This window comes from Moschus berezovskii, chromosome 23 (assembly GCF_049115385.1).
Source record: "Moschus berezovskii isolate FMDL1 chromosome 23, NW_MosBer_1.0, whole genome shotgun sequence".
Taxonomy (NCBI): domain Eukaryota; kingdom Metazoa; phylum Chordata; class Mammalia; order Artiodactyla; family Moschidae; genus Moschus; species Moschus berezovskii.
This window is the reverse complement of record NC_142482.1, coordinates 60,216,929-60,244,576: the sequence shown is the minus strand read 5'-3', so window position 1 is coordinate 60,244,576 and position 27,648 is coordinate 60,216,929. Positions and strand designations below refer to the sequence as shown.

The following is a 27,648-nucleotide window of genomic DNA, read 5'->3' as shown; positions in this document are numbered from 1 at the left end:
CAGGGGGCTGCAGCGTGGGACTGAGGGCAGAAGAGCCCGTCCCCCGTGATGGGCCTCCCAGGCTGCCGCAGTTCCAGCATTGTGAGGGGTTGCTCCCTGCCAGCGATGCAGCAGCGCAGTTTAGCAGCCTTCTCCCAGGCAACCCTGTCGGCCACAAACCCGACACCCGGAGCAAGGCCCCCGGTCCTTCTGCCTCCCACCAGGCCAGCGGTCTGCCTCCCTGAGGTCACCGAGGCTGACCGGACTAGTGCCACTGATTGGCTTGGGGGTATCATCAGTGTTTTTAACTAGGGGTTCTTACAGGTGTCTTGTGGTACCTCGTTGTGATTTTAATTTGCATCTCTCTGACAACTAGTGATACTGGGCATCATTCTTTTTTTTTTTAAGGTCAAATTATTTGTGTTTTTAAAAATATTGCCATTTGTGAAGTGTCTCTTCCTACTTTTGCACATTTAAATATAGGGGTCTTTTGCCTTCTTGAAAATTGTATTCTGCCCTGCAGATCTGTTGTACTGTCTCCACAGGAGTTGAGGATCCTTCCCAGTCATGGCCTGTGCCCTTGTTTCTGAGCAGAATTGCTGTAATTTTTTTTTTTTAACAGTATTTGACTGTGCTTAGCCTTAAATTCTCAATCCCCCTGTCTTTTTTTCGGAAGTGACCTTGAGTTAATAATCAGGCACCCCTGAAGCTAATTCTCTAGCCACCACTCAGATTTCTTCAATGTCATTAATCACTTCTCCTTGTCTCTTGCCGGTTCCCAAGAGGTGTGCTTCTGTGTTGCAGGATTCCTTCTGTGCCCTTAGAATTCTTTCTCCCAGCATCTGCTTCATTTCTACACACATGTGCAACGTTCATCATTTTAATTACCTGATTCATATTTTATAATCATCCCTAATTTTTGTTTCCATCATAATCTTATCTTGTTTCTGACTTGTCCCTCTAACACTCACTGCTTTTGTACTTTCTGGATGTCAGGAGATGAATGTTATTCTTCTTAACCCTTCAAAATCAGGTTAAAAATAGTAAGGGATTCTAGTAGAGCGATCCTCAGTCAGGTTAGCAGAATTTTCATAACATCCACCTCATGAAGTTGTTGTAAAGATTTAATAAGATCGCATATATCCTGACTTTCCTATATTAAGAGATGACCTAAAAGTTAGACTCCAAAAAAGTAAAATCTATTCTGCAAACATTATTACAAAATTGCTATTTACTGCTAGTCTTGTTTAAATGAACATCTCACGGCTTTTTGTTAAACACAGATTTCTAATTCTACCAGCAGTGGAATCATTGTTGGTGTTCAGTCACTCCGTCATGTTCAACTCTCTGTGACCCCACGGACTGCAGCACACCCGGCTTCCCTGTCCTTCGCTATCCCCTGGAGCTTGCTAAAACTTGTGTCTAGTGAGTTGATGATGCCATCTAACCATCTCATCCTTTGCTGCCCTCTTCTTCTCCTGCCCTCAATCTTTCCCAGCCATCAGGGTCTTTCCAATGTCAGCTCTTCAAATCAGGTGGCCAAAGTATTGGACCTTCTGCTTTAGCATCAGTCCTTCCAGTGAATATTCAGGATTGATTTCCTTTAGGACGGACTGGTTTGATCTCCTTGCAGTCCAAGGGACTCTCAAGAGTCTTCTCCAACACCACAGTTCAAAAGCATCAATTCTTTGGTGCTCAGCCTTCTGTATGGTCTAACTCTTACATCCATACATGACTCCTGGAAAAACCGTAGCCTCGACTAGACGGACCTCTCATATCAGCAAATATGTACTGAGTATCTGCTATATGTTAAGCATTGTACTGGGTCTGTGAGTGCTGCATGACGCTTGGCGTGTTTCCTGTGAACTTGAGTTTGTTTGCTCTGCATCTGGTATTTATCAAGCCTGTGTTCTGGGCACATGTATGAAAGTGAATAATCCAGAAATCATGTCATCCAGGAGCTCCCAGGCGAGAGGCAGACGTGGTGGAGGGTGGTTCCCACATTGGTGACTTTGAATCAGCAGGAAAGGCTCATGCAAAGCACGGAGGCAGCTTCCGGGAGCACATGGCTGGTCCTGCCTGGGGCTGCCAGGGAAGGCTTCCTGAAGGGTAACATTGGGACTGAAGTTTGAATGGCCAGTAGGAGTTCCCAGGGGCCAGGATAGGGCAGCGGCGTTCCAGAGCGTGCGAGATGCGGGAACACACAGAGAACTAACGCACCAGGTTTCCGTGCCCACGTCCATCCTTGCTGCAGAAGGCGAGGCTGCTGGAGTCAGAGGTCGACAGATGCCATGTCTTTGGCTGAAGAATGTCTTCTGGTAGTTAAGTCTTTTTATCGACGGTGATCCAGCTGTGAGTTATGACTTGGGTGTGTTTGTGGGAGGAGGTAAGCTCAAGGTTCTTGTACTATTTAGTCTTGCCTATCGCCTCCACAAACGGTCAGAGCTTAGAGGGACGGGGCTGCGCTGGACTCTGTCCTGTCTGATTCTTGTGACTCAGCACTCTTCATCTGAGCACTGACCCACGTTGCTCATGTTCACTTCAGGAACGCGTTGGCTGCCTCTTCTTCTTTTTTGGTGATTACGAAATGTTACGTAATTTGATTATTTCAATGCCTTTGTTACGTAATCGGAGTCCCAATTAATGTAGCTTAAAAAGATAATTTTTTCTCACTTGATCAATGCTGTGTTGCTCGACCCATTTGCTGTCTCTCCCTGCAGCCTCTGCTTATGTGATCTGCCAAGTGACCATAGCAGGGTGGTCACTGCGCTGGACACAGCAAACCCACTTCTGTCCTGTCCTTTAAGGATGTCATCATTTTGTGTATCTTTGTGGAGTAAGTCCACTGTCAGCCTCTGATCCTCTGTCAGTGTGATTTCAGGGGTCCACAGCCACCAGAGAGTCTCCTCCTTCAAGTCTCAGGGAGCTCCACTTTTGATGGCCCACTGTGTCCCCGTGCCCTTGGCACGTCCTCAGCCCTGATCTTCCTGTTGTCACTGGGAGCAAAGTGGAGACACATTTCCCCTGTTGGAGAGGGTGGCCCTTGTGGACGGGCAAACCAAGGTCAAGTTCACACCTGCTGCTCCTCCTCTCTGCCCGTCCTCAGACTCCGGGCATCCCCACTCTCGTCCCTCTTGCATGCCAGCCTTGTTTACTTCCCCAGTGTCTCCTTTGCCATGTTGCACGCCCATGGTCACACGATTGATGAGAATTTCAAGCACAGTCTCACAGAGAGGCTCTATCAGTGTCCTTCTCCCCCCACCCCCCCCAACCTCTAGAACTCAAGTGTTCAAGGTGTCCTGATAGTCTTGTCCAAAGAAAACGAGGTGAGGAGAAGGCAGTGGAAAATAGCTTGTTGCATGCCTCCTCGTGGTTCAGATCAGTCTTTTCCTTCTAGGTGACCCTTGTAATCCTGTTGGTCTGTTTCAGGAGTGACTGTTCCTCCCTTGGGATCACACCTCCGAAAATGACCGGCTGTGGGAGGTGATGCATCTGGGCGCCAGAGGTTGGAGGAGAGACAGACTTTGTCATTTTCCCTCCCCCCGCATCGCCTCGTTTTCTTCCCTCTCAAATAATAAGTCTTTTTCCAACTATGCACTCTGTGGAGGTCAGAAATGTGAACGCAGATTAAGCCCACGGAAAACTGTGGCCACCTTGTATTAGGATGTACATTTCTAGCTTTTGATCCGAGGTGGGGCGGCCGCTATGGAGGAGCCTGGTGGGCTGCCGTCTATGGGGTCGCACAGAGTCGGACACGACTGAAGTGAGTCAGCAGCAGCAGCAGCAGGGCGGCCGCTGGAAGGTGTCACTTTGTCGCTCTTGTCTGCCCACGGCTCGTCTTTTCTGTCCTTTTCCGCGTTCTCGTAGCTCTCTCACTTTATTATGTCGTCTCTGTTTTTCCTCTCTCGGCAAACCTTTGTGCTCCCAGTGGAACCAGAAGAAATTGTACATGGGGTTTTGATATTTTGCCAACTGTTTCCTATAATTAAAAGTGCATTGGAAACGCGAACACAGCCTCTGTTCTGCTGACGCTTCTGGGGTCTAGTCTAACAGAAACGCGAAAGGTGCAAAGAAAGAACTAGAGGTAGGAAGAGAAATGGAAGCCTGCTCTTCAGGCCAAAGGCTCCTAATGGAACATAAACCCTTAAGCTTCTGGGTTATCTGTTCCAACTCTGCTCTTTTGTTTGGATCAGAAGACCATCTGTTAAGTTTCATCCACAATTAAACCCCTGACAGGGAAGTGGCGGTTCATGTCCTTGAAATTGGCTTCATCCACACGAATTGTCTTCTCAGGTGAAGTGATCCAGAGCAGAAACCCACACAGAACTGTTTGGAACCTGCTAGAGCTTGCTGTTTAAATTCTCATGCTTGCAGCAGGAACAGTAAATAGATTACAACCCACGTATCAGCCCTAATTGACTGGCTGCCCAGAGTTCAGGGCTGGAAGGCTCTCCAGGACGAGGCTGGCGAGCCTGTTAAACTCCTGCAGCCTGGTGAGGTCCTCTCCAAGCAGTGAATCACCCCTTCAGTTTGGTGTCCCTTTCCCTTAAACCCTCACGCGGCTGTGTGGCGCACCAGTTAGACTCTAAGCTCTGCCGCGACGAGGAACTTCTCTCTCTTTTCACCATCATAGCGTCGGTGTCTGGATCCGTCCCTGGCACACTGTTCACACCCAGCAGATGTGCAATGAATACATGAAGGAAGAAGGGAGATTCTCAGAAACATTTAGGTTTCGTCCTTTTGACTTTAACCAGCAAGGCCTAGAGTTAGGGACTCGGTCTGTCTGTGTATTGCAGTGGGCTAGACATAGAATTGATTCGGTAGCAAAAGCCCAGGACACAGACCTGCAGGGGAAGGGGCCAGGGTGCCCAGAAGAAATGAAACAAAGGACTCCGGCCAGCAAAGGCCTCATGGCCCGTCACCCTCTAGTGCCTTTTTAAGTCGTGACAATTGCTAGTCGGTTTTCAGATAAGCAGTTGGAAGAGATGACCTCTAACTTTCATGCTTTATCAATAATTTCACCTTTTGATCGCCTGTCGACTTTTAAGTAGGTAACATAGAGCAGTAAATTCAGCTCAAACATACCGAAAAGAAGAAAGTAAACGTCTTTTTAGTTTAATGAGATAACAACTGGAATCGTGTGAAAATGCCTATAAAGAGGGAGTTTGCTCCTGGGGCTCCTGTGACTTACTGGGAGGCAACCAGAATCCTTCTTCTTTCATACCCAGCACGTCCTTTGTTTCTTTGGCACCACAGTGTTTAGCAGGAATCCCACAGACAGAGGAGCCTGGCAGGCTCCAGTCCTTGCGGCTGCAGAGTCGGACATGACTTAGTGACTAAACAGCATTTGGCCTGAAGACTTCTGTGTTTCTCTCAAGATCTCTCCAGTGTCTTTCCTGCAAGAATTAAAGGTGTTTTGTTTTTTTTTTTCCTTTTTTCTTCAAATGTCGGCAAACCCTCTTCTGGTCTAATGTTCAGTTCCTTCCACTCCTGTCTCCATGTTGGAGAAAACTCATTTTGTTAAAATCATCGATGGACACCCCCTCCCTGTCAAATTACTGTGACCTGCTTTTCTGTTAGAAATCCCCCCCTCCGCCAGCTGATTCCTCTCCTGACTCTGCAGTGACTTCGCCGTGCAACCTCAGACTGTCTCTTCTCTCCACCTCGGAGTGAGAGGGTGTTCCCTTCTCTCTGACCCTCGGTGTTGAGACGTGCCTTCCTGGCCGATCTGGGGCAGGCCGGGGTGCTCCGCTGGGTCCCTGTGTCCTGGATGTTTTTCGATGATGACTTCTCTGGTGGTGTTCTGGGAGTCAGTCTGAGATCATTAGAAGTCAGGCCTCATGAGATGTTCAGCGTCCAGGATATTTTGTCAGCACAGCGAGGAAGAGTTTTGGGAAGCTGGTGAATTTGTTCTGCCTAAAAGCTGGGCGCTTGTGCACAGCATAGAGGAGACGGGGCTGTATCAGTCCACTCCGGCTGCCCTAACGGAGCCCCACAGACTAGACAGGGTCACGGGAATGTCGTCCCTCTCAGTCTGAAGGCCGGATGGCCGAGGTCAAGGTGTCGCAGGGCTGCTTTCTCCTGAGGCCTCTCTCCTTGGCTGGAAGGTGCACCTCCTCCCTGTGACTCTCCCAGGGTCTTCTCTGCGTGTATCTGTGTCCTCATCTCACTGGGACACCAGTGGACTCAGAGTCCACCTCAGGGATCTCATTTCACCTCGTAACCTCTGTGAAGACCTCACCTCCAAACACTCTGGGGTCCTGCGGCCAGGACCCCACCATATGAATGGAGGGAGGGCACAATTCAACCCGTCGGGGGGTAAGTAAGACCCAGCCCCACGTGATCGGAATTCAGTGGAAACAGGCCGTCAGGATGCTGGCGTGGAGCAGGCACGGGGCCCCGTCCTGCCTCTCTGAGCATCTCTCAAGGGCGGATCTTTTTTTCCAGGCCTGTTGAGGACGAAATTCTTAATGTGAGACAAGGGACAAGCTAGACAGTACGTGGACTCACTGACTGTCTTGGATTAAATGTCAGAAAAAGGAGTGAGAGGAACATTGTGCTCTTTTCTTAATAGTAGAAGCCAACATGTTTCACCAAGCCTTATTTCCCTCCCTCAGTGTTAAGCCCGTTGTAACTATTACCATGATCAGTGAGACGTCAGCTCTGAACATGAATACGCGTCTTCGTTTCCTGTGTGTGTGTGTGTTAGTCGCTCAGTCGTGTCCAACTCTCTGTGCCCCCACGAACTGTAGCCCACCAGGCTCCTCTGTCCATGGGATTCTCCAGGCAAGAATCCTGGAGTGGGTTGCCATTCCCTTCTCCAGGGGATCTTCCTGACCAAGGGATCGAACCCTGGTCTCCTGCATCGCAGGCAGTTTCTTTACCGTTTGAACAACAGGGAAGTCCCTTCATTTCCTAAATGTATTTAAAATGTCTTCCTCAACGTCGTTCTGATCGAGACCTATAAATGTGGGTGGTTTCCTCACCCTTAGTGAGGGTGAGGTAGAATTTTAGAAAATATCTGCTTTAAAATTGTGATTCCTTAATTTATTTTCCTCCACCCCAAATAAGTATTCATTAATCTTTGTGACAGGAGCTGGAGCGTCTGAAGCCAATGAAGTGTTTTGTATTGTAGATAAACGGGGCCACCTGAGTGACTCAGTGGTGAAGAATCCGCCTGCGAGTACTGGAGACACACGAGATACAGGTTCAGCCCCTGCGTTGGGAAGATGCCCTGGACAAGGACATGGCAACCCAGTACTGGCTTGGGAATCCAGTTGGGAAATGGCACTCCAGTGTTCTTGCCTGGAGAATCCCATGGACAGAGGAGCCTGCTGGGCTACAGTCCATGGGGTTGCAGAGTTGGACACAGCTGAGTGACTATCAGCCATTGTGAATAAACACTTTCAGTCCCCTTTCCCCAGATGCTATAATGTAGGGATCTTATAGCTGATTATACAGCCCTGGAGCCCGTTTTGAGAGGGATAAAAATCCTCCAGACACATCTCCTTGACTGCCTGTGTCAGGCACTCCAAGGGGTAAGGGGGTCTCTCTGGGGTTGTTTAGGACTTAAATATTTGTTGACTTAGGCAATTTGAAGTTACCTGCTGTTTCACTGAACAGAATCTGGGACAAATCTTAGAGGATAAGAAATGATTAATTTCTTTCAGATTTTAGAGTTCTCTACTGGAAATACAATCTTCTCTGATGATAAAATCATTCTAGGTTGTCTGGGAAGTCATGTTTATTTGGGAGACTTTTCAGGCTCATCCTTTCTCTCCTCCTGTTCTCATCGCCAGGCCTTTGGCTATTTCATTTCTTAGTTCTGGCTCAAGAGCACCCGCAGGGGATCAGGAATGCCAAGGTCAGAGTCGGATTAGCCAAGTTAGGTTCTTGACAGTGAGAAGCCTGACGGGACTGCTGTTACTTCTCATCAGGCTGAGGACCTTCACCCCGTCGTGTCTTCTCCAGATTTCAGACGGAGCCAGGAGGGACTCTGTTCACCTCTGTGTCCCCAACAGCGGAGGGACCCACCCATACCAGCCACTCAGTCCGTGGTGTCTGAGTGATTGTTGAATGAGGACTGGGATCCATGCATTGCTTTTGTGTGCAGTTCCTCCAGAGAATAGCGTTGATCTTATCTCGGCTGCTACTAACCCCTGCCGGCCTCCTCGGAGCTGGTCCCCTCCAATACCGCCAGCACGCAGCCCCTTTGGAGGCTGAGTCCCAGCCTTTTCACAGCAGGTCAGCAGCATGAAGACAAGGGTATGATGGCTGGGGTGAGCAGGGGGGTCTCCCCATGAAATCAGGAGAACCAGGAACACGAATGAGCCTGGAGGCTGGCATTTTGGACGTGGTCATCACATCACGGCTGACCCAGCCCGTCACTGGCTGACTTCCAACCTGGTTCTGTGAGCGAGGCCTGAGAGGTTGGAGCAAACACCTTTTTTCCGAGTCACACATCTTGGGGGCAGAAAGAGGTGGAGCAAGTCAGGCTGCGTGTCTGCAGCTGTGTCTGCTCCCTGAGATGTGTCTGTACCCGGGATTCTTCAGCTCCATCTCCCGTGAATTAGGGCAGTGCGAGAAAAGCAAAGAGTGGGCAGGAGTGGAGTGAGAAGGTTGGTTTTTTTTAATATGTAATGTTACTCACGTATTTATTTCTTGCTGTGCTGAGTCTTCACTGCTTTGCGAGCTTCTCTCTAGTTGCGGCGTGTGGGCTTCTCATTGGAGTGGCTTCTCTTGTTGGGAGGCACAGGCTCTGTAGTTTGGCACACAACTCAGTTGCCCCGTGGCATGTGGGATCCTCCCGGATCAGGGGTCAGACCTGTGTCCCCTGCACTGGCAGGCGAATTCTTTACCTCTGGACCCCCAAGAAGGCCCAGGAAGGTTGATTTCTAATCTCCCATCTGCCAGTGACTGGGTGTGACCTTGGAGCAGGCGTTTCCCCTCTCTGGGCTCCACCTGCTCATCCACTAGATGAGGGAGGTCGGTGGGTTGGTAGTGATGATCGCTGCCCTTTAGTTCGGCACGTAGAGGAAATCCATAGGCCCTGGGTTCCCCGTCGAGTCCCCGGCGTCCGCGCGCTTTGGCTTCAGGATCCTTGCTCCCTGTCCGGGTCCCTGGCGCGGTGACATCACCGTGTGCAGAAACAGAAACCTGGTGCAGAGCCGCGCGCCGCTTCCGGCGCCCGCGTACCCCGTGAGCTCCCTCGTTGCCCTTTGAAAGACCAAGCCTGGATCAGGAGGCCGTCACTCGCTCCTGAACCGCTGGGCGCTGCTCTGGCGGGACCTCCTGCCCGCTGGCCTTGGCCCCCAGCTCTCCCCGTGGACGGCTCCTCTCCCTCTTCCCGCTGCAGCGGTGGGGATTCTGGCGGGGGCAGACGCCGCAGACGCCAGGCCGAGGCCGCCCCGCCGGGGCCAGTGTCCTCTGCAGACACGGCGTTTTATGAAGATGCAGTTTTCACCCGATCCTTCGTGCCAGCACTTCTGCCCTGGACGGCGTTTCAACAAGCCAGACGGGAACGTGAGCCAGAACGTGAGCCTGTCCCGCTCAGCTGTGCCTCCCGCCTGAACCTCCCCTTTCTCTGGCCGGGGAGGGTGCGTGTGGTGCGGAGAGAGACCCTGGCTGCCCCACAGCTGTGCTTTCCTCCATGTCTTGAGAAAGAGGCGATGTAGAGGCCGCAGCGTCTCCACTGAGAGCCTATTTCTCTCCGACGCCTGTGGTCTCGCTGAAGCAGGCTGCGGGCTACGCACGGTTTGAGGAGGATGGCGGCTCCCTGGAAGCTGTCTCTGGGGCCAGCCAGGGGACGTCGGGGCGGCTGAGCCGCAGAGAGCGGGCGGGGGAGGGGTGCCTCGAGGCCAGGCCGAGCGGATCCTCCCGGTGGCTTCCCCGCGTGGGGCAGAGCAGGCCTGCTGGCACCCGGGCGACCGGGAGACACGTGCCCCTGCGGTCAGGGTGCAGACTCCTGGGTCAGGCAGGCCTGGGCTCAGCGCCTAGCAGTCAAGCTGTAAGGACCCCACTCTGGTGGTCTTAAATGTTACTGTAGGAAGGGGGTGAGGTAAGAAAGCCTTAAAAGGACACTGAGTCATTTGTAGAGCCAGTGAGCCCTCCAGAGGGGCAGGAGGCAGGGTGGCTCTGGACGCTCCACGGTGGAGCGCCTGGAGTGACCTGAACTGGAGCATTTTCTGTCCCAGTGATGCTGTAACCAAACCCCCGTGACAGGGAGGATAGGTCTTGCCTTGCACTTTCTTGGGAACTGGGTGGGGAGGGGGTGCCAGTGATAAGTATATGCAGGGTTAGTTCACCCAGGAAAACTGGGCCCCATCATGGAAGCAAGGGTGTGGGGTTGTTGGGGACCCAGCCGACATGTGGGTGTGATAGAAACATCGCAGGGTCTCGAGTCTGAATCTCGGGTTAAGCCTCAGAGGCTCAGGGAGGGGTCCCCCAGCTCTGGACTGAGAAAGCTGAAGGAAATAGTCCCCCGAAGGACAGGCCCTATTAATTAGCAAGTGCTGCCTGATTTTCAGCTGTTTAATCCCATTTTCTTATCAGAGCCATTCACGATGGGTAACCCAAGCACGTGTCCATTTGCTCAAGACAGTCCCAGTTTTGGCCTCATGCCTTCCAAAATCACATTGTCTCCAGCTGCTCATTTTTAAAGTGAAGTGTTGTTATTACTTGTTGCAAAGGGCTATCCTGGTGGCTCAGTCATAAAGAATCCACCTGCAGTGCAGGAGATGCAGATTTGATCTCTGGATTGGGAAGATCCCCTGGAGGAGGAGACGACAGCCCACTCCAGTGTTCTTGCCTGCAGAACCCCATGGACAGAGGAGCCTGGCGAGCTGCAGTCCACGGGGTCACACAGAGTCGGACACGACTCTGTGGCTAAAGCACCATTACCAGTTGCATTAAAACAAGCTGGGCTGGGCCGGGCGGGCCTGTGCTGGTGCCCGTTGGGGTTCACATCTGCCTGCAGCTTATCCAGTGACTGCAGCCTCTACCCAGCAACTTAGGGGGCGGCTCTCGGGGTCTCCAGCATGGTCCCCAGAGCCCAGCCCTGCCCCGCCTGCTTCATTCCACCGAGGACATGCACCTCCATCCCCCGCGAGCACCCCTCCATCCCAGGCAGCTGCCAGCAGGCCCCGGCCGGGGTGGGCCGTGCAGATGTGTGCCCAGGACTCTGTCTTAGACAACAAGTGGTCCAGACCCTGCTCAGTGCCTGAGGCTGTGCGCTGAGGACCCGCGGAGCCGAGGACGACCTAGTCTCCTACTTCGGACTAGAGAGGCAGCAGGCAGACGAGATGGGAAGAAGGAAGCGGATGCCGAAGGCGAGGCAGGGTCGCATTTAACCTCCTGGGGGGATGTTTCCCTGAGGCTCCTCTCAGGTTCCCCCGGTCCCCTGAACATTCTCATAATAAATCAGCCTCTTACTGTTGTAAATTCTAGTTTTAATCGCTCTCAGTTGCACCCGGAAGAGCCATATCTTACGCTCCTGAGCTTAAAGCAAGTTGAGAATAAGACACCGGAGCAGATGGAGGAGCAGAAGGTTCACTTGATTTCTCCCCGACCGCCTCTCCGTCCGGGGGCCCAATCACCTCTTGCTCCGCCCTCCTCACCTCCTAAGGGCACCGCAGAATCAGCATAACAGGTGTCCTCTCTCCTCTGGCTGAAGCAGAAGCACAGGAAAAAGCAGATTTCCAGCATCTGAGGTCTGCCTCCTCCAGGAATAGGAACTTCCCTGGTGGCTCAGACGGTAAAACGTCTGCCCCTCAGTGAGGGAGACCTGGGTTCAATCCCTGGGTCAGGAAGATCCCCTGGAGAAGGAAATGGCAACCTACTCCAGTACTCTTGCCTAGAAAATCCCACAGATGGAGGAGCCTGGTAGGCTACAGTCCATGGGGTCGCAAAGGGTCAGACACGACTGAACGACTTCACTCCTCCAGGAATGAGGACCAACCGGGAGCTTACTCCTCCCCAATATCTCAGTGATGGGCAGAGCAAGGGGGCTGGGAGAATTGCCCTCCTGGAAATTTCTCTGCAGATGGCAACACAGGCCCGCTGGAAGGAGAGCTCCCCACCATGAACCTGAACCAAAGCCTGGACCTCAACTCTCGAGATGGGTGGACGCCAGTGATCGGATGGTCGCTGGAGGGTGAGAGCCTGGGGTAGGGCCAGGTAGACACGCGCCGACCCCTGGCTGCCAGCCTCCCGCGCGGCCGTGCCATGTAGTGCCTGCAGTACTGTGAGCCATCACCCCATGCGCTTGTCAGGCTCCGTGAGCGGGCTTCCCGGGCTGGTCTCTCGCACCCCCACCGCCGCCTGAAGGGCCGACGGCCAGAGACCAGCGTGCGCATACGGCAGGTGGGATGCTTCATGCTTGTTGATCACATTGCTCCTGATGCTTTGGGCCTGGGAAGGCTCTGCTCTGGGGGACAGAGCAGATGTTGCTCCCAGACGTGGCGATGGTGAGAACAGCCATCTGCGGCCGGGTTGGTCATTTAGGCAGGTGTGAAAGCAGCTCGGTGGAGAACCGCTGACAGGCGGCACACGAGAGGCTAGCAGGGAGGCCTGCCTGTGACAGTAAAGCCTGAGTGCGGCTCGGGAAGCCGAGTTCTCCACAGAGAGAGGCTGAAAGGCTGCCCCCCTTCCTGGGTGTGTGTCTGCCGTCTGCAGCTTTGACGTTTCCACCTGGGATCACTGTCCTCTGGGTTTGCATGTTCGGGTGCATGCACAGTGCTGGTCGGGGTTTCAGATCTTTGTGCAAACTGGTTCTCACAGACACCTGGCCTCTCCAGCCCCTCTGTCACCTACCTTCTCTGTGCGTGCAGGCTCTCAGCCTTTCAAAGACAGTTTGCAGAATTTGGCAGCAAAAACGGGATGGCATCCAACACCTTAGCGGTTACGTCCCCGTGCCGGGCCCGACCAGCTCTCTCCTTGTTGAGTGTGGTCCTGCCAGCTAATGTCGACCTACAGACTGGACACGCGACTCCGATGTTTGTGTCCAGGGCCCATCTAGGGTCTGACGTGTCATCTCATTGGTGTGTCTCGTACCAATTCGTGAAAACGGAAGCTCTTCTCTTTTTTTCCCCCAAAGACTAACGTTTGGACTCCCTCTAACTTGTAGTGGCTAAAAATTAGTTTGAAGCATGCTCCTTTTCATCTCTTCTTCCAGCTATTAATTTTCAGTACTTTCATTTATGTTTAAAAAGTGGTTAGACGTGAAATTTCCCAGACAAGAATGAGTAATTGGCAGGCTGAGACAGAAGCTGGGAGCTGGCTCGGGTTTTCAGGGAATAATCGTAACAGCTTTCAGAGGGAGGTGAAAACTGTAATCAGAGCTGACTCTGAATCAACGTGTTGTCCAGTGGCCCCGCTCAGCACTCAGTGATCTCTGGGGAGGCACGTCAGATGCTGAGGGCTGTCTCTGGACACGGAGGGGAGACCCAGGAGACGGCAGAGGAACAGAGCGGCTCAGAACATGGGGGACGGGCTGGAGGGGGCGGGGAGGGTCGTGGGTTCTCAAGGCTGAGGCGAGGGGCCCTTGGAACTCCCAGGTGACTGACTTTCCGGGGAGGAGCTGATGAGCACGGCAGGGGTGTCGGGAGGGTAATGAGTCAAGCTCGGCGCCGGGGCTGGAGGCAGGGGGACAGACGGATAGTGGGCAGGGCAGCAGGGCCGTCCTCCTGCGAAAGCGGGTGGCTGCTTTACTTGGGTACCCGCCGTGGCGCACTGTGGTTAGGAAAACGGGTTATTGGGAAGAAAAGCATCCACAGCACTGCATCTGTATATAACCTGCACCCAGCGTATGCGTATCCCTGTGTGTTTATATATACACGCGGCTTCTGGTTTGTTTCTCTTTTACTCAAAATATGTGATGTCGCCCCATCTTGTTTTCTAATGTCCCGTGGAGCTCTGCTGGGCGGTGCTGACTGTACTTTTAGCTTTGCATCTCGTGAGGCCTGCAGGCCGGGGATGCCGGAGATCACCGCCAGGAAGACGGCAGGGAGGAGCAGGACCTGGGGAGTCTTATGAGGGTGGAGGAGGGAGGCAGGGATCAGCGGGGTAGGTGGATTTTCTCTCTTTTTGAACAAAGATTGTGCCTCATTTCATCCTTTTTTTTTTTTAATGATTCTGAGGTTATCTCAGGTGTGAAAGTTCCCCGCTCTGTTTTCAGGGGCGGCGGCTCTGGGAGGTGGGCACTGGAGAGAGGTCCCCCCAGTCACTTTGCCCGCTCCCAGCCTGACGCTGGCCTGCCCGCCTGTGTGCGTCTTGCAGCCGTGGACCAGGGCCGTCTGTCCCCCTCGGGCTGGCCGGCTCTGCCTCTCTACCTGCCTTTGCCTCGGGGCAGCCTGCTGTCCCCTTCGTGTGAGGTTCTCCCCGGCCCCCAGAGCAGCGGGCACGGAGTCTCACGCTCCGTGGAAAAGACGGAGGAACTCGAGCCGCCGGAGCGCAGGGCCCAAGCCTGTCTCAGCTCGGTGACCCCCGTGCCGGGGAGGCCACCCAGTCACGCATCCGAGTCGAATGGGCCTGTGGATGGCAGAGCAGAGCCTGACCTCATGGGGGAGCGGGCTCCCAGCCCTGCTCCCGAGGCCGTGTGAGGAGGGGACACCGCCAGTTGGCTGAACTCACGGAATGGCATCCGGGTGAAAAGGGGCGGCTGCCTGTGCCTTGTCATGGCGGGCCAGCGCCCAGGAGCCCTCCCTCCAGGCGGGCTTCCTTCTGGTGTGTTCAGGGCCGACCGTCAAAGTGAGTCCCCTGCTTCGTGTCCTCCTCCCAGGGGCTCTGAAGGCAGGCGCCCCTGGGACACAGCTGTCCCCCCGGCCTCCCAGGCTCCGAGGGACTGAGACACGGGGCAGGAGGCACGGCGGTGACTGTATCCGTGTGCCCACCCTGCGTGGCCACACTTGCTGGTCAGAAGCAGCGAATCAGAGGAAAAGTGGAGTGATGGGGACAGTAATGAGAAAGAACGGTGACAGCCGAGGTGCAGCTTGTTTTACTCGGAAGAGACTTCGGAAACCTTGGGATTTTTCTTGCCAAGGAAAACGAGGAGGGTGAAAGCAGTTATGCTGGGGGGAAAGGCCTATAAATTACATTTTAATAACTTTCCCCCAAAATATAAATCATGACATTACACAAAATCATTTTGATTTCATTATGTTAAACGTTAATAAATTTTAATTTTCAGGTGCATATGCCTAAAGGCCTCCAGGCTCTTAAACACAAAATAATCGAAAAACTAATTAATCACAAACAGGCCACTTTCCCAACTAACTCTAAGAACAGTTCCAATTAAAAAATAATACCCTATCTACAAAGTAGAATAGAATACACAAACTGACAAGAAACTCAATTACAAGTCATGGAATCAGAGGAAAACAGAGAGGAGACTCGTTTCCCAGGCCAGGCAGCGTCTGCAGACGTGTTTGGAGGAGACGCTGGCGGAGGCCCTGCGTGCGCTTTTCTCCGTCCTGTTTGTCTGGAGGAGCCTCTCTAGGCCGTCGAGTCTGGACTCACACGCGTCTCATCTCTTCCAGCTTTGACGTTAAAAGACTGGCCACGTGAAGCCCATGCACACTTACTGGGCCTCCTTTATCTGCTCATGTCAGGGTCCTCAGCACATTCGCATCCCAAACACCCAGCACAGCCTCTGTGACCCAGGAAATGCTGGATCGTGTTTGTAGCATAAGTGGAGGGACACTTGATCGCTGGACAGATCCCTTCCTTGCCAGGGACACAATGAGATGAAGCAAGCACATGGCAATGACTCTGTCCTCCGCGGGGAAGCCCGCAGGCCCCTTCCAGTTTCCCCCAGGATCCTGAGCTGTGTAGGTCTTGAGAGGTAGAGTTGGAATAACCTATTAGCAACCCCAGGGCGGAGACAGGCCCGCCTCGTTTCATTTTGCTTTAATTCAACTGATATTGATTGAGGTGCCTGAAGGTAGCAGCACATAATGAAACTGGAATTGCCTGGGAGTCAGAGGAGCAGAAGCAAATTCTAGTGCTGGCTCTGCCTCTAATTAGTTGTGTGACCTGTGTCCAGCCGGATCAGAAGCCAGGTCACCCGTGGACCTCCTGGTTATGTAAGCAACCTGAAATCCCTTTTCCTGCTCGGTGGGTTTCTGAGTCTGGAAAGTCAGAGTGCTAACCCCCCTATTCTGATGGCCTGTTGCGGTTGCTTGACTGTGGTGGTGGTGTTTAGTCCCTAAGTCGCGTCCAATGCTTTTTGACCCCGTGGACTGTAGCCTGCCAGGATCTTCTGTCCATGGAAATCTCCAGGCAAGAATACTGGAGTGAGTTGACAAAGCCTTCTCTAGGGGCTCTTCCTTGACCCAGGGATCACACCTAAGTCTCTGGCATTGGCAGGCAGATTATTTACCCTCTGAGCCACCAGGGAAGCCCCTCATGACTGTGTACTGCTGAGTCACTTCAGTCGTGTCCGACTCTGTGTGACCCCATAGACGGAAGCCCACCAGGCTCCCCCGTCCCTGGGATTCTCCAGGCAAGAACACCGGAGTGGGTTGCCATTTCCTTCTCCAATGTGTGAAAGTGAAAAGTGAAAGTGAAGTCGCTCAGTCGTGTCCGACCCTTAGCGACCCCATGGACTGCAGCCTACCAGGCTCCTCCATCCATGGGATTTTCTAGGCAAGAGTACTGGAGTGGCTTGCCATTGCCTTCTCCGACTGTGTGGGTAAGCTGAAAAAGGCCGTAGATAAAGCATATTTGGATTCTGGCAAAGCACTTGGGAAAGTCTCCTAACATACCCTTATGAAAATAATAGGGCTGGATCGTTCATGTAGACGTATCTGAAAATTGTTGGATGAACATCTGCAAAAAGTGTTGATGAATGAACATACCTGCGTGGAAAGAGGTCTCCTGCTTCATCCCACAAGCCCCTGAAGCTGCCCCCTGTCGTTCAGGGTTCTCCGCAAGCCTTGGGAGGAATGAAAGTCACGCCTCCAGCTTTTCTTTTGAGAGCCTCTTCTGTCTGTCTAGGGAGGCAGTGGGTTGGCCAGGATGACGAGAATGATGGCGATCCTCACGCTAACTCCCGTTTAGGAAGCAGCTCAGCTGAAGCTCCGTTTCAGCAGCTCTCGGCCAGAGTGAGCGCACACTGAGTCCTTGGGGCTCTTTGCTGTCTGAGTCGTCACTTGGCCCCCAGTCAGGTCCCTCCGAATCCCCAGGATGGGGAAGGCTTTCTGAACCATTACAGATGCTGAGAGTCAAGAAGAGATGATTCTGTGAGGTGTATTTTAGATTTGTAAAGATCTATCAATAGGTCAGATGTGATGAAAAATTTTCTCTCTTCATTTGATCATCTCTCATCTCCCACGTTACAGATGGGAAGATGCTTACAGGAAAGCAAAATAGGAAAAAAAACTTAAAAAGAGGTAATGAAAATCTAGGAATGCCCCAGATATGTTTTGATTTTTAGAAAATTCTGTGTATTACAGATTCACAAATACTCAGCCAAACTCTTAAATGAAGCACAAGTAATCTGCCAACCATCTAGTTAAAACAAATTGTGTGAATTATAATGAAATTCTTTCCAACCAAATACACATTTTTAATGGAAGGAAATGTACTTCAGAGGAACATTAAAAAGACACCAATCTGGGTCATCTCAGAGATATGCGTAGCCTTCTTTGCATAGTTATTCTGTAATGTTTTGTTGTTAGTTGCTAAGTCATGTCCAACTCTTTTCTGACCCCCATGGACCCCCACCAGACTCCTCTGTCCTTGGGATTTCCCAGGCAGGAATACTGGAGTGGGTTGCTGTTTCCTTCTCCAGGGAATCTTCCTGACCCAGAGATTGAACTCGTGTCTCCTGCATTGCAGGTGGACTCTTTACCACTGACCTACCTGGGAAGCTCCTGTTCTGTAATAGTATTGGGGGATTACCTAGTTCAGGCCATTGTTTAGAAAGGGTTGGTGGCATTTAAAAGTCTAAACATCTCTGAAAATCTGTTCTAAGTGTCTAAAAGTTTTTCAGTGTGAATGTAAAAATTCAGACATTCAGAGTATTCACCCTACAATTGGCTGAAGCTCTTCTGGCTGAAACACAAGGTAATCATGCGTTCGGTTTGCAAAATGACTGCATATTGCTGTGAGCAGCTCTGCATGGCGAAGAGTGTTTTCCCTGAAATTTGGTGCCAACTCTCAACTCTTTCCAAATGTTTTGATACAGTCTTGCACTGACATCCCTTCATGCACAAAGGGATTACAAACTGTAATTCAAACTGTACTTCGTTAATTCTCCCGCCAAACCCCCCCTTGACATTCCATGACACTTTTGCCGATATGAATTCCTTGTGGAGTGATAGCCTGTATGGAAAGAACACCCCTGGTCCTAGCCCCAGACGGTGACCTTGGCTGATGTAGCCACTTCAAGAGAATGTTTATGGCCTGTTTTGGATACAGTAATTGGTGCTAAGATCCTGATCCAGCAGTGGGTTTTTGTGTTTCCCACGTTGACAATTGTGTGTCTCTAACCATATCTTACACCTGATATGTCTTCATTTAAGGTTAGTTTATTGTGTCATCGTAAAATAAAAATAGTAGCAGAGAATACTTTAAAGTGGATTCACATTTAGTAATTTAGCGCTCAGTGCCAAGTTGCTTCAGTCGTGTCCGACTCTTTGCAACCTTAGAACTAAAGCCCAGCAGACTCCTCCGTCCGTGGGATGCTGCAGGCGAGAACACTGGAGTGGGTTGCCGTGCCCTCCTCCAGGGGATCTTCGCAACCCAGGGATCAAACCGGAGTCTGTTATGGCTACGTGCATTGGCAGGTGGGTTCTTTACCACTAGCGCCACCTGGGAAGCCCTTTCAGTAATTTAGAATAATGTTAATTACATTTGCCGAAGCACTCAATTTCAAGGCACAGGCTCCTAGATCTGTAATTTAGTTTTCTGTTGGATATTATTCAGGGTAATTAGGCATGAGCTGCTGCCACTGAGAAACACCCTAAGAATCTGGGTAATTCAGCACAAGCAGAGTTCGTGTCTGGAGAAGGCAAATGGCACCCCATTCTAGTACTCTTGCCTGGAAAATCCCATGGACGGAGGAGCCTGGTCGGCTGCGGTCCATGGGGTCGCTAAGAGTCGGACATGACTAAACAACTTCACTTTCACTTTTCACTTTCATGCACTGGAGAAGGACATGGCAACCCACTCTAGTGTTGTTGCCTGGAGAATCCCAGGGACAGGAAAGCCTGGTGGGCTGCCGTCTATGGGGTCGCACAGTTGGACACAGCTGAAGCGACTTAGCAGCAGCAGCAGCAGCAGCAGCAGCAGCAGAGTTCATGTCTTGCCTTCGTGGACTGACACTTCTGTTTGGTAGCTCAGTGTCGCAGACCCTCCCAGCCTGTGCCAGGCCATCTCCACACTGGCTGCAGGGTCGGGGAGAGGAGCCTGGAGGTGGTGCCCCGCCTCCTAGACACCGCACCCCTGAGCTACGTGTGCCCCTCCCACACTTTGTGGATGAGAACCCGTCCTTGACTCGAGGGAGGGTGTTGGGACCAGGAGGAGCCCAGGGGCAGTGTTTGCTGAGCAGTCTGTTCTCTGCTGTGTGGCCTGGAAAGGAGTTGACAGCAGTAATAACAAACAGCTAGATTCTCAATTGTACAGGCTTTCTCAAATTCTACATGAACTTTAACGACAAATTTTATTTGATTACCGTGACTTGTTGACACAGCCACGCAAGCCAAGCTGTGCGATGGAAAACTGCAGGGACCCAGGTTGTGGCGCCAGCTCCACCTCCGTCAGTTGTGTACATTTGTATTTGCCATTTAAATTATTTCACCTCTTTTCATATCTGAAATAATTAGCTCATACCACGATCCCTTACAACTTCAATGTTTAAATTTCTTTATTCTACTCACGGTCTACCACAGGTAAATGTTTTCACCACCAGGCTCTGCGCTGAAATAGATTGAGTATGTTTGCAGTCTGTCTTTGCATTCTTTTTTGTTAACCAAGGATATAAAATATTCACTCAGAGTTTTAAACCCAGAATTTAAACATACAACCCTGATTTCATTGGTACATGTACTACTCTGAATCAGTTTAATTCAGCGAAGATTTAATTGTCTGCTGCTATGCATAATCATTTGGCCGGGTGCTCGGCATATGACGATGAGTAGACCTGGTAGGCTTTTGCTCTGGGGGAACTAGTACTCTAGCCTTGGAGACAGATGTGTGCAGATGAGTTCAGTGTGCTTTGGGAAGTGGGATGGTGGCTGGCCCAACAGTTAATGGAAGTGACTCTGTGCTTGGCATAGCTTGGGAGGTAGGAAGGGGCATCTGAGCTGAATCCCAGAAAATTAACATAGTTAACTTTGCAGGAGCATGGCACATGGGGAAAAGAGTCAAGCTTTCTTGTTGAAACTGGTGCTGTCCTGTCCAGTGTAGCAGCCACTGGCCACGTGTAGCTGTCATGCATGTGGAATGCAATTCAAACGGAGATTCCTTTCAGTGTGAAATATTTACCATGGTTTCAAATACTTAGTTCAAAAACAAACGTAACCTATCTCATGAATACTTAAAAAATTATTGATTACATGGTGAAATAAATATTTTAGATATAGCAGGTTAAGTATATTAATTAATTCCACCTCCCCCTGCCCTGCCGTTTTCAATGTGGCTACTAGAAAATTTAAACCGCCTGCATGGCCTGTATTCTGTTTCTGTTGGATGAGGCTGTTCTAGGGCATAGCTTGTGAAGGAAGACGTGGCCGGAGTTGCTGGGTCCCTTCACTGTCTACCTGAAAGTATCACAGCATTGTTAGTCAGCTGTATTCCAATACAGAATAAAAAGTTTAAAACCAAATATCTAATAATGCAAAAGAAAAAATCACAAGAAAGTGGATTACCAGTATTGCAAACTGAGTCTATAAGATTGTACTCTGTTGTCTCTTAAATTCTTATCGAATACCTAGAAAAAATAACTTCTAACTTAAAAAATGCTGATTACATGGTGAAGTGAGTATTTTAGACATATTAGGTTAAGTATGTTAATATAGTTAGTGTCACCTGTGTTCCACCCCCCCCCCCGCCCTGTTTTCAGTGGGGCACTGGAACGTGCCCGCGGTCTGTTTCTATTGGATGAGGCTGTTCTGGGTCGGAGCTTGTGAAGGAGGGAGTGGCTGGAGTTGCTGATGGACGGGGGCTTGGGGGGTGGCTTGGGTGTTGCTCTCTGGTCAGCCTAGCCTTTCTCTGTTGAAGCTGGAGGGCTTTGCCTGGCAGAGTCACGGTTGGTCGTGTGTGCATGTGGTTGATGGGGCCTCTCCGTTGGCTCCGAGTCCACCTGCCAATGCAAGAGATGTGGGTTTGATCCCTGGATGGGGAAGACCCCCTGGAGTAGGGCAAGGCAACCCATTCCAGTGCTCTTGCCTGGAGAATCCCACAGACAGAGGAGCCTGGGGGGCTGCAGTCCACGGGGTCGCAGAGAGTCGGACACGACTGAGTGACTAGACAGCAACGAGTGGATGGTGCTGTGCTGGCTCTCAGCTGGAGGCTGGGTTACTCGCCAGGTGGCGGGGACTGCCGTACCCAGAGGGCCAGAGAGGGGCTGTGTGCGGGCAGTGGCAGTAACGACAGAGGTCAGCAGCTGGAGTTCGGAACAAGGAGTCTGGGGGGACTGCTGGGCCTCTGTCTTGGGTGACTGGTGGGGTGGTTGTATCACAGGCTGAGGCTTTCCAATTTGGAGAAGCAGGCTCTGCACTGGGGAGGGTGACAGTGCATGCAGGTTGATGTGATTGGCTGCGGTGCGTCGGGAGGTGCTTGGGTTGATGGAACTGAAGCTCCAGCAAGAGGCTGGGCCTGGAGAGACAGGACTGGGAGTGCCCAGGTGGCAAGAAAACAGTGGGATTCTGTGTAATGACCCGGAGGCCTGGGGGGTGGGGAGGACGGGAGGCAGTGTTGGCCCCCGGAGCGGAAGGACACCCCAGAGCGGGACCCCTGGACAGGCGGGGGCCTTGCCCTGGGCGGCCCCACCTCCAGAGCCATGAGAAGGGAGTTTTTAATGTCTCGTAACCACCGGTCTCTGGTACTTTGTTATAGCAGCCTGGACTAAGTCCCAGGAGGGAGCTTTGACTTTGGCAAGTCGGGTTCCTGTTGGTGTTGGTTTTTGCGAAGGTTAGTCCTGATAGAACGGTGTGTAGAGGCCACAGTGCTATTCAACTTGATCATACCGAGGTGTTGACGGGGGCTGAAGACTGGACTCTGTGAATGTCAGCTGCCCTTTCCAGAAGCTTGTCCAAAGGGAAGGGGTAACATGTTAGAAGCAGGGTTCGGAGAGTTTGAAGGAAGAGCTTTCAACATGTAGATTGGTTGGAGAGGGGGTGGTGATTTTGGATGCTGTTTGCTGGGTGAAGCTTGGACGTGGAAATTTCTGCATCAGTTCTGTGCCCAGGGCCCAGGAAGGAGGTATATAGTAGGGGAGCTGACGTGTATCACAAGTCTCCCTTTTTCTCTGCTGTGCTCTCAAAGACCACGTGGCACTCTGAGCCGGGTCCCCGTGTCGTTTTAAAAAGTGACGAAATAGAATAGGGGTCCCCTTGTGTTTTCAGCTTTAGTTGACCCCACAGTGGGGTTTATTCTGTTACATCTCACTGGATGGATCTGGTGTGGTCTCCACCCTGAGTTCCTTTGAGAAAGTGGATGATTTGTCTGTTCATGGTTTTCCCGTGTTGCTTCGAATAAGCCAATGAGATCAGAAGATCGAATTCAAGCTCAGACGCTATAACGTCACCCAGGTGACTTTCTTAAAATTCAGTTTTGCTTCCTGTTGGAGTGACCACTGTTGGGGTCTTCCTGTCAAAGAGCCCTGGCCAGGTCCCCACGATGCCCAGCTGTTAGCAGTTTTGGGAGGAGGTGGCGACAGTTCCTCTTGACCAAAGACAGAGATGTGCCCCATGACCCTGCCGCCCCCAAGGGTAGGCGGAATCTGAGGATCCTGGTCAGTGCAGAGACGAAGCCTCCTGGCGCGGTGCTGCTGCTGCCCCTCTTTAAGAGGGTCTTTGTTGGGGTTTGTAATGCCTGAGTGCAGGCGTTGCAGGCGAGCCATGGCAGTCCCCCATGTCCAGAGAGTCATGCTTCCCTCGGCTCTGGCTCCTGTTGGGGACAGCCTGGTCCAGCTCAAAGCTGCCCCGTTACAGCAGTACTCATGTCTCTTGCCTTTAGACCAAATCGCACAGTTCCTCCTCTGTATTTGGCAGCAGGTGATAGATGTGACCAGTTCTGCCCCGTCCTTGAAGGGCACATTTTGAAAATTATTATTAAGAAAACTTTCAAGCATTCTACAGAGTCCAGAGAATAATACGGTAGGTTCTCTGTTCACAACACCAGCTCATGAAATGACATGAGAGAGAGGCCTGGCGGCTGGGGGGTGCCTGCGTCTGCCCGCCTTCTTGTCTGTGGCTCTGATTGTCGGGCTGCAGCATCTGCCAGTTGGACGAGTGAGAAATGATGAAGCCGTGCTTTTTCGAATTATCTCTGGAGTTCCTGGGAAAAGACTGCACAAAGAGGATAAGTTTGCAAAGAAATCGAGCTCCCCAAGGAAGTAAACCGTCGATTAAAAATTCATGACAGATGTATTAAAACTGAAAATGAGGAAATGTCGACGGATTCACGTGCTAGTGACCCAGAATATTTGACTGTCCTCTTGGATTCTGATTGGTCACTGAGTGATGGATTTGGCCGCTGCCCCCAAGGGAGTCAGGGTGGGCTTACGTTTGACAGATGCTGTTTACCAGCAAGAGTGATGGCCACGCACCTGCTCCTCTCCTGATGGAATCACATCAGATGCAAGCTCGGGTTCTTAAAGGCTGTACTACTTTACGAAAAACAAAAACGTATTCTTGGGAGTTCTTAGAAATCCGTTCTTTCCCTTTGTATTTTTTTTTTTTTTTGCATGTGGGCTCTTAGTTCTCTGACCAGGGTCTCTGGTTTTCCATCCTCTCTGGGTCACCTGTTTTAGTGCTAAGTTCCTTAGACTTTTGAGGTTTTTTTTTCTTTTAGCAATTTCTTGTTTACTGAACCATTACACACTTTGCTCAGTCGCTCAGTCATCTGACTCTGCAGCCCCACGGCCTGTCGCCCGCCAGGCTCCTTTTGTCCATGGGATTCTGCAGCAAACATATTAGAGTGGGGTGCCATTCCCTTCTCCGGGGGAATCTTCGAGACCCCGGGAACGAACCTGTGTCTCTTATGTCTCCTGCATTGGCAGGCAGGTTCTTTACCGATGAGCCACCAGGGAAGCCCTTGGACAGTGAAGGAACACCATTTTCTTAGTAACAGTTTATAAGTAGTGGGCTCTATATAAATCTCCTTCAGAGTTTATTTGAAATGTTTATACTGAGCTAGCAAAATTATTTTTGTTGGACAAGGAAAAGTGGCATTGATCCCCAGAGTTTGGTGCCACTTAGAGGTTATATTGCTCTTCGGTGAGTCCAGATTCCTCTCTCATCAGAAAGTCAGGGCTGATTAATTGTCAGGATAGACTGGGGCTGTGCTGAGCTAACAGAGGCCCTCCTGAAATCTTAGTGGTTTAATCCACTGTCAGAGAGAGACCTCCGTGGAGTCCTCCGTCCATAGCAATGCCATTTGGAATGTGTGGCCCCCAGGGCCCCCACAGCAGGGGAGCAGAGAGCTGGAGGGTCTCCAAGGAGTGTGGGGGTCTCGCTTCCGTCCACTTCGGTTCCAGGGGCCAGAGCTCGGTCATGTGGCTCCCAGGCTATGCAGGTGGGTCCAGGGAGCAGAGGATGACTCAGGGCTTAGTTTCCACATAGCGTCCACCCCGTGGACACCCTTCTTACTGGCCTGGACGTGACCGGCCGGCTTGCTAATGAAAGGGACAATCTGTGTCATCGTTCTGTCTACCGATTTGGTCTGATTCCCACATTATGTTACAGAACTCCCATGTGCTTACACCCGTGGGACTGTGTTTTTAGCTATGCCAACCGATAGCTTATTTTTATCCAGCCCTGTTCCCATGTCCATTTAAGTTCCCCCTCCATCTGCTTTTATCGCTCAGATTTTGTAGCCAAATGGCTAAAAATGCCTCGGATCCCTTGGGAAGAAGAAGGGCATCATCGGGCACATTTAATTCCCCTGCTCCTATTTCCTTGTTCTATTCCCCATCTCTTTCATTCCGTTTAATATTGTACGCTACTCTCTTTGGGGTCCAGAATAAAATACTTGAATATTTCAACTATTTCTGTGTTACCTAGAGGCAGAGAAGGCACGCGCAGGTCTGGTGGGGGGTGGCAATGGGAGGCCGAGAACCGTGGGAGGCCGTTTGCCTGAGGGGAGGAAGAAGGAAGGACAAGTGAACCGCTTATAACAGGGCCGTCGCTGAGCTGGACTCAGTGGGGTAAACCCTCAGACGGTTTTGTTTTCCACACCACTGCCTTCAGCACTTTGTCTAATCTTCCTCCTCGTCCAGGATGAGGTTTCAAGCAGATCTCAGCCTTCTTGGTCATTTTCAAGGGCAGTCCAGTCCGATGGCACAGCTTCCGTCTTCCGTCCAGCTTAACGCTGCCTCCCTCCCTGGGCGCGGAACGGGGTGCAGGGGTGGGAGCTGGAAGGGGGGTGACGGGGGAGCGGGGGCAGGGGAGGGGAGCGCTGGGCGGGGAGGGGGGAAGCGAGGCGAGGCCGGGAGAGGGCTTCTGTCACCGGAGAGCTGGAGCGCGGCCGTGGTGGCTTCCAGGAGTGGCCAGCATCCGAATGCTGACCTTTTTTTTTTCTCAGAGGACTAATCCCGCTAGCTGCACGGCCAAAAAGAAACAGCTTGGCGTCAGCCTAGAGGTCCTGAAGGCAACTAAACTGAGTGTTCGGGCCTGCCTTGGAGGCTGCCTCTTCTCTGGGTGTAGATGTTCACTAAAGAGGTGGTCTCCCGCCGTGGAGACCACAGGCAGGCCACTCTGTAAACTGTAGACTGTGGGAGCAAGCCGAGGGAGGAAATAGCGTCTTTATAAGATACCCCTATTGATTCGTTCTCTTTTTGGAAAGGTCAGAGAACACACCCACAGCAGTAAAACGACCCAATTAATGCTGCTGCTGCTACGTCGCTTCAGTTGTGTCCGACTCTGTGCGACCCCATAGACGGAAGCCCACCAGGCTCCCCCGTCCCTGGGATTCTCCAGGCAAGAACACTGGAGTGGGTTGCCATTTCCTGCTCCAATGCAGGAAAGTGAAAAGTGAAAGTGAAGTTGCTCAGTCGTGTCCGACTCTTTGCGACCCCATGGACTACTAGGCTACTAGGCTCCTCCGTCCATGGGAGTTTCCAGGCAGGAGCACTGGAGTGGGTGCCATTGCCTTCTCCGACCCAGTTAATATCTACCCAGTCACAGCCAGTGATGAGCTCATCCAGCTCTCGTGTGCTGACGGGGGAGGCGGATGCCGCGGGTGGACAGGTGCGGGACACAGCTGACGTCAGGGCCGCGAGTTTCCAGCCAGTCTCATGGAGGCAGAGAGGTGCTTCTCAGCGTTTCCTCCGGGGATGGAGTCCTGTTTGATTTTTAGTTTGTTTTATATGTCATCTTTTAATTATGTTTCAGATAATGATGAAGAGAGATGTAATTTGATTATGAGAGTAAATCTTAAAAGGCTCAGTGGCTCCTTTATCTACTGCCGAAAACAACTCCCACCAGGAAAGAGGGTTCCATTAATTGTCGTTACTCGGGAATTATGGAATTAGAGCTGCTGACGTTTCTTTTATCATTCGTATATTTAAGTGACAGTGGCATTACTTACTCTAAATTAAGTTCCTTTCACGGTTAAAAAATTATAACAGTGTGACAAGAAATAGAGCACTATTAGCTTTTATTTTGGAACGCCATCTTTCTAATGGAGGCAAAGGTGCAGTGTTTCAGACTAGAAGGCAGGAAGGGTTATTCCTCGGCTCTGTAACAGAAGGGAATAGATAAGTGCACCCAAGTTAATTCTCCAGGAGTTTCAATGAGGGGATGGAATGTTTAAAGGGCTTCCTGGGTGGCTCAGTGATGAAGAACCCGCCTGAAGTGGGGGAGACATGGGTTCGATCCCTGGGTCGGGAAGATCCTCTGGAGAAGGGCATGGCAACCCCTTCCAGTATTACCGCCTGGAGAATCCCATGGACAGAGGAGCCTGGCGGGGGGCGGGGGGGGGCGGCTACAGCCCCTGGGGTCACAGGTCGGATGCGACAGATGGGACTTAGCATGTGCGCCACACTCGGAAGGAAGGGAACACTCTCCCACGGGGCTTCCCCCTGGCAACCGGGCCTGGGCCGTGTTACTCTCCCGCCTTGGCGCCTGCGCTGTGCGTCTGACTCATGGTCAGTGGTGTCAGAGCCACAGAGCCTGTGGGATCTGTGGGCAGGCTGGCGCTGGCCCGCCATCCTGAAGGCCTGTCCCCGAGGCCGCCTCCCTCCCATCATTTGGGCTCCCGGGGGTTACAGTCTCCATTTCTGCTCCTTCCTTCCTGAAAGACATCTCAGTTCTAGGTGACTTGTTGCCTGTGGCCAAGTTTTGATGGCTCTTATTAATAATGCACCTTAACAATATCTGTGGAGTAGGTAGAAGCATGTCCCAGCCCTGACCATTCTGCATAGAGTTCAACAGGCTTCCTTGAGTACCCGTTATGGACGTGGGTCAATCACGTTCTGAAACTTGGTGTATGAAGAATCCCCATTTA

General features: G+C 51.6%; 1 protein-coding gene across 4 annotated transcripts in view; it reads left to right on the top strand.

Moving 5' to 3' along the window:
* The window catches only part of FARS2 (phenylalanyl-tRNA synthetase 2, mitochondrial), a 299,111-nt gene that overhangs the window by 130,090 nt on the left and 141,373 nt on the right, over positions 1 to 27,648 (top strand). For 3 of the 4 annotated variants that reach the window (XM_088831282.1, XM_055406119.2, XM_088831279.1), the window contains exon 5: positions 7,115 to 7,186. The exons of the other annotated variant lie outside the window; for it this stretch is intronic. In XM_088831282.1, the coding sequence (XP_088687408.1) occupies positions 7,115 to 7,186 (72 nt within the window). The remainder of the gene's footprint in view (positions 1 to 7,114; positions 7,187 to 27,648) is intronic. 4 annotated transcript variants of the gene reach the window in all.